Source organism: Octopus bimaculoides, chromosome 4 (assembly GCF_001194135.2).
Source record: "Octopus bimaculoides isolate UCB-OBI-ISO-001 chromosome 4, ASM119413v2, whole genome shotgun sequence".
Taxonomy (NCBI): domain Eukaryota; kingdom Metazoa; phylum Mollusca; class Cephalopoda; order Octopoda; family Octopodidae; genus Octopus; species Octopus bimaculoides.
The window spans coordinates 130364047-130370500 of NC_068984.1; the positions used below are offsets into that span (position 1 = coordinate 130364047).

Genomic DNA, 6454 nt, shown 5'->3' on the forward strand with positions numbered 1-6454 from the left:
AACATGGATTGAATGAGCATTGGAAAGGGGATAAATCGTACAGGATTCTGTACAAACCCCACCCCTCGGTATACATATATATATGTATATGAAAAAGCAAACCCAGATCCTTGTGCTTAAAGTCAAAGCCATAATTTCATTGGTCGTTTCTCGGGTAAATCGAGTCTGCGATCCGGTTTCGATGCCTGTCTGGAAATATTTCACTTTTCATTAATTTACTGTGAAATATCAGTCTTTTGGAAAGGCACGAGTTTCAAAACTCTCCACTCCTAAAAAACATCAGGTCTTTTTTTTTTTTTTTTCACATAGTCTGTTTGAAGCTAAAACATTTTATTAATCAAATCTAGGTCTATACGTACACAAATATAAATATATATATATGTATATATATATAATGAGAGAGAGAGAGGGGGGAATTGAGAAGCCGTTGGCGGTTAAGTAATAAAATATTTCTCCTTAGGTCCGAAAGGGTGTCTGATATTTCACTGTCCACTATTTTCTTCACTTTAAATCGATTATCCAGTGTGGCTGGTATTTCCTGTCTCTGCTGACACCACCATCATTTTCTTCCTTCATTGTTGTGATTGTTTCAACTTGTCCAATGGCTGCCATGGCTTCTAAAGAATCCGCTTTCGTCTTCACCTTCCAACGACGTCTAGTAATATACATACATACATATGTATGTATATGTGTGTGTGTGTTTGTGTTAGCCTTCTCTATGTATGTGTGCTGCTTCTCTCTCCCTCTCTAACGCTGCCTTTCCTCCCCCCTGATCTCTCAATTTCCTTCTCCCACCCGCTATATCATGTTTGCTCTTATTCACACATACATAATAGCCTTTCATATTGATACCTCCTCTCAACTCTTTCATTTAACTAAAAAAAAATAAAAATAATATAATAAATAAAAATTATGTCTTTTTTTATCTTTGTTTTTTTCATGCGATCATTTAATTATCAAATATTGAAAGAAGAAAAAAAAAACTTGTTTAGAAATTATATTTAAAGTAGATACGTTTGTTTTGTTTTTTAAGTTTTTAAAAAAAAACGTTTTGATGAAAAAAGAAATTCAAATTTAGAAAGTTTGATTTCAAAAGTTTTTTTTTTTTTTTGTGTGTGTTTAAAAAAAAAATATTGTTATTATTTTAGACTCCGAATGGCAATGTCGAGGCTAAAGTTATGTGTTTTTATCGGCGGAGAGATATATCTAGCTCGCTGATTCTTTTGGCGGATAAACATCAAAGTAAGTTACTTCTGTCTTTCGTTATCATTGTTGATGCTGGTTGAATTTTGAAAATAAAAACATTAAATATTATATATGGCGGGAGAGAGTCTTCGTTGAATCTGACCCGTTTTCAAAATTTTTTTTTTCTTTATACAAACGTTTTCGTTTAATTCGTTGGTACCTATGTGCAAGGCATGAACGTCTCATATTCGCCCTTTTCTGTACTTTGTATGTTACCGTTTGTAGTTGTAATAATTTGTTAGAACACTTCTCCGTTTTAAAATTAGGCATAACTTAGACCAGTGCTGTGATGTTTAGACGTTTTGTTGACTGCTTTGGTCAGAGGAGGAGGAAGAAGACGATGGTGGTGCTGGCTGCGGTGATGTGAATGATGAAGCTGCAGTGAAGTGCAAAATAGTTGAGGTCTTATTACCCTGACACTGCTGCATAATGGTAGATGTATGTACCCTGACTTCGCTGCTGCTACCGTCGCTATCACGACTGCTACTGCTGCTACGACAAGCATCTTACCTTCCACTGTCGTCTTACCAACCATTACATACGACTGGTTATTGTTTGCAGCATCACAGCTTGGGGCATGTCTCGAAACAGCCTCGCTGCTAGGCACTTGGCTCCAGGCTACACTCCTGACTTTTATATCTAGGTTATTGGCACCTGTACCGCCCAACCTGTGCCATGCTGTTGTTAATCAAGTTTAGATTTAAATTCGTTTCTCACCTATCATTGATTATCGTTCCTTGACTGACATGTTGCTTGCTGCCTCTTTCTCTCTCACCTCTCTGGCGGCATAGCTTGGCCTTGACAGTAAGACATGTAAAGAAACTATCATCTGGTGTCTCTAAAAACGATGATAATATCTCCCTGTCTCTCTTTTTCTAGTTTCCCATTTGACCCTCTTTTTCTGGTCATGCCTCAGTATTTTAGGTTTTCCGAACATCTTAACTAAAAGTATCACAGCTTAAACTTGGGTACCCTAAACATTAAAAAACATTTTAAGTTGCAATGAGTATTTTTTTTTTAAACATCTCTAGACTCTTTTTGTCTAAAGAAAATGCTATTATGATGGAGATATTTCGTCATCAGTCAAGTATGAAAAAATACTGTAATGTTGATAAAATTTCACCTGAGCATTCATTTTTACACCTGACTGATTCTCAAATAAACCTGTACAAACTGAAAATTAGTCAAACAACTGTATTTTATTCTCAGCGAATTTTGCTGTTTCTATAAATAATTTCACCTCTTTGCTTTCAGTTTGTAAGTCTAGTTCTCAACTCCATAATGTCACACTAACATTTACCTCAGTGATTCTCAACCGTGTTTTTTTTAATTTTTTTTTTTTTTTTACCTATGGACCCCTTTTGATTATAATTTTATTCTGGTGAACTCCTGTAAGTCATTCGATGTTTAAAAGCTCGTTTTATAGATACTTCTTTCAAAATTCCTATTTTGATTTTCACCACATATTAACTTGTGTAATCCTGAAATATGTAAAATATCAAAGGAAGAAATTTGGCTGTTTCTGGTAATAAACACATCCAAATTACATTTTTTCATGGACCCTTGATATACTACTGTAGATCCCCAATTTACTGTTTTGCTTACATGGGCCCTGCAAAATCTTATATGGACCGCAGTTGAGAACCACTGATTTGGAACGATTCTCGATTTGACAAAGAATTGACTTAATTCTAATATTTGTAATTTGTTATGAAGCAATTTCCTTGAAGTGCTGTCGTGTAACATCAAAACATACAGTTAAACTGTTTTCATACTTTAGTTTCAAAACATAAAACAGCATGACTTGAATTAAAATGTGAAGATATATACTTCTATGTAACAAGAAAAAGAGCACTTATATATATTTTTCTCTTGTTTAATTTTCCATTAAAATCCACAGACTTTTGGTCAGCCTACCTCTTTTGTGAGACATTAAACTGATACTTCTTAATATCATTACTGACATTTCAAATTCTTGGGAAATTGCTTTCGTTATTTACCAGGATATCTTGAAAGATTTCATTCCTTCAGAAGACTGTATTAAAGAACTTTTTTTCATGTATTTTTATATTTTGTCCCAAATTGCCTTTTTGTTACTCTGATAGCTAATGTAGGACTGATGTCAAGAAATCTGAGTATGATTCTCTTCACTAAGAGTGTCTTTAAATTAATATCTCTAAAATGTTCTCGTCCACACTTCAACGTTACTTTTTGGTGGGGTAGCAAACAGCCTGACTCTTGTAGTTATATCATCATTTACTGTCCATTTTCCCATGCTTGCATGGTTCAGGCAGAGTTTGCTGAGGCAAATTTTCTATGGCCAGATGCCCTTCCTCTTACAACCCTCACCTTTTTCCAAGGTATGTGATATTTCCCATGGCAAGATGTTTTCATGGAAGATAAGAAATGAACATTACTGTTTTGCTTGCATGGACCACAGTTGAGAACCACTGATTTCATGGAAGATAAGAAATGAACATTACATTGTTTGTCAAGACAAGAATACACATAAATATACATACACGCGCACGCTTTCAGTTTATCAAATCTGCTTCCAAAGCTTTGGTCTATAGGAGAAGGCACTTACACAGGATGCTACAACGTGGGATTGAACCCAGGCCACATGATCAGGAAGCAAGTTTCTTAACCACACAGCCATTCCTTCGCCTTGCCCGTCTGCAAGTAAAATAAGATAGAATTTTTTTCTAAGTTCTGCCACTTGCACTTGTTTATTATTATTTTGCCTCTTCCTTGAGATTGGTCAGTTATTGCACGAAGAACTCTGTCAGTTCACATCTGCTGCAATCCTTATTCTTTCAGGGTCGGATGTGTTTCAGCTTAAATAGATAAAAGGAGTCTGTAATAGACTTGTGTTAGTCTACAGGTGCTTAGTCATCTCTTTCATCGGCCTTGTCAGATTTTATATACCAATTATCACTGGCAGTTTAATAAATCTAAGGGCATTAGTAATGTAAAGGGATTACTTACTACCAGTAACCATGGTTCTTTACTAGTAGTATATTGTCTTTAAATTTTATTTTAACTAAAAGATCTTAATAATTTCGGGACTGGGTGTGTATACACAAACACACAAATCCTCTTATGGTTAATATATTATGCAGAAAATATCTGTCATACCAATTCTGTTTATAGAAATTATGCAAATCTGTTGCCAGTAATCACATTTGGTAATAAATTTTTCTTAGCGAGGAAACAGCATCTGTATAAGTGTATGTAATAGGTGTGCACATGCATTGGTGTATATGCAAACATAAGATGCTTCCCTGCCTTTCAATGAAATTTTAAAGAAAATTTATTACTTCATCTAGGATTACTTATCAAAAATTTGCATAATGTCTTCCAACATTTAGTATGACTTGAACTTTTCTGTTTAATATATTTAACCATAAAACACATTCCAAAACGATTTGGATAACAAACATAGTTCTTCAAATCTTCAGCTATAATATACATGACATTAAAAAGTTGTAATGGTAGGAATATTGAAAATATTCGCTGTGTGCTGGTGGCTAGTATTTAAAATGATCTTCATCACACAGTGTTTCCATCTTACATAAAGTTCCATTCTGAAAGAAATCGGAGAAAACTAAAGGGAAAATATGCTGATTTTAATGAAGCTATTTACATATAAAAATGTCTGATAAATGTGAAAAGACTTTTTTTTAAAAGTAATTTAGAAGTTTACTTCAAAAGTACAGTACCAGAAATACAAACATCAATGCCATTTATTCACTAACCATGCATGGACTTAATATAGGAAATCACTAGTTGTCAGTAGAATGACTTCATAGTTAGTACCTGAAAGCTAGAATTATTTTTGCATACCTTAAAGCTGTTATCTATATATATATATATATATATATATATATATACACACACACGTCTTGCAAACAAGATTATCATGGAAAATCCATTTCTATGATTCTCCGATAATTTATGAAAATCTAAAATTTTCACCGGATATTGCAACTGCTAAAATATTTTAGTGACTTGTCTGGGAAATATATATATATATATATATATATATATACTCGGGTGTAGGTGTGACTGGTTTGAAAAGCTTGCTTGGTCCCACTACATGGTACTTGAGCTTTTTTCAGTTTCCATCTACCAAATCTACTCACAAGAACCCAAGGTGTCACACTGTAACACTGAATCCAGAACCATCATCATCATCAATTAGCAGCTGTTGTCCATGCTGGCGTGGGTTGCAAAAAAATTTCAAGTACTGCGCTACATGCCTCCAAACTGGCATACACGGGACCTGGAGGTACTGCAATCCCAGAACGACAAACAGTAAGAGACCTGGGCATCAACATGTGTAGTGATGCATCATTTCACATGCACAATGTCAAGTTGACAGCAAAGTGCAGACAATTGGCAGGGTGGATACTGAAGACATTCCGTACAAGGGATTAAAAAGTCATGTTGACTTTATGGAAGACATTTGTTCTGAGCCGCCTAGACTATTCCTCTCAGTTGTGGTCACCACACAGTGTCAAGCGGACAGCAGAACTCGAGGCAATTCAGTGTCACTATACAAAAAAGATCGCCACAGTCCAACAGATGAACTACAGGGAGCGACTGAAGGCACTAGGTCTCTATTCCCTGGAGCGCAGGTGGGAGAGATATGTAATAATATACATATAGAAAATACTGGAAGGACTGGTGCCAAACTTTGGCATCAAGTACTACAAGAATGCCCGCACAGGTCGCCACTGCATGGTACCAAAGGTGCCGTACACTGCATCTCACATAAGAATGAGGTGCTGCAACAGCCTCGGTTTCAGAGGGCCTCAGCCCTTTAATACCCTGCCAAGACATTTGAGAGACCTTCAAAACATGGATATAGAGGTCTTCAAGACAAAACTCGACGCTTTCCTCGCCACGATACCAGATGAACCAATGGCTCGAAATGAGACACAGTTTAGGGCAGCGATGTCAAATTCTCTTATACACCAGATGTGCCATCAAAACTCTTGATTGGACTATATCAGGTGGAGGAGAAGAGCCATGCAAGGAACGTGAAGAGAGCACAGCATAAAGACGGAAAGTCACGGTGGTGCTCCAGCATGACCACAGCCACTTGGCTGAAACCCATAAATAAATAAGTATATATATATGTAGATATATATATGTGTGTAGATATATATATGTGTGTATATATATATATGTGTGTATATATATA

General features: G+C 35.6%; 1 protein-coding gene across 5 annotated transcripts in view; it reads left to right on the forward strand.

Annotated features, from left to right (window-relative positions):
* The window catches only part of LOC106882880 (metastasis-associated protein MTA3), an 87011-nt gene that overhangs the window by 4482 nt on the left and 76075 nt on the right, over positions 1–6454 (forward strand). For all 5 annotated transcript variants that reach the window (XM_052967496.1, XM_052967493.1, XM_052967494.1 and 2 more), the window contains exon 3: positions 1149–1242. In XM_052967496.1, coding sequence (XP_052823456.1) covers positions 1149–1242 — 94 coding nt within the window. The remainder of the gene's footprint in view (positions 1–1148; positions 1243–6454) is intronic.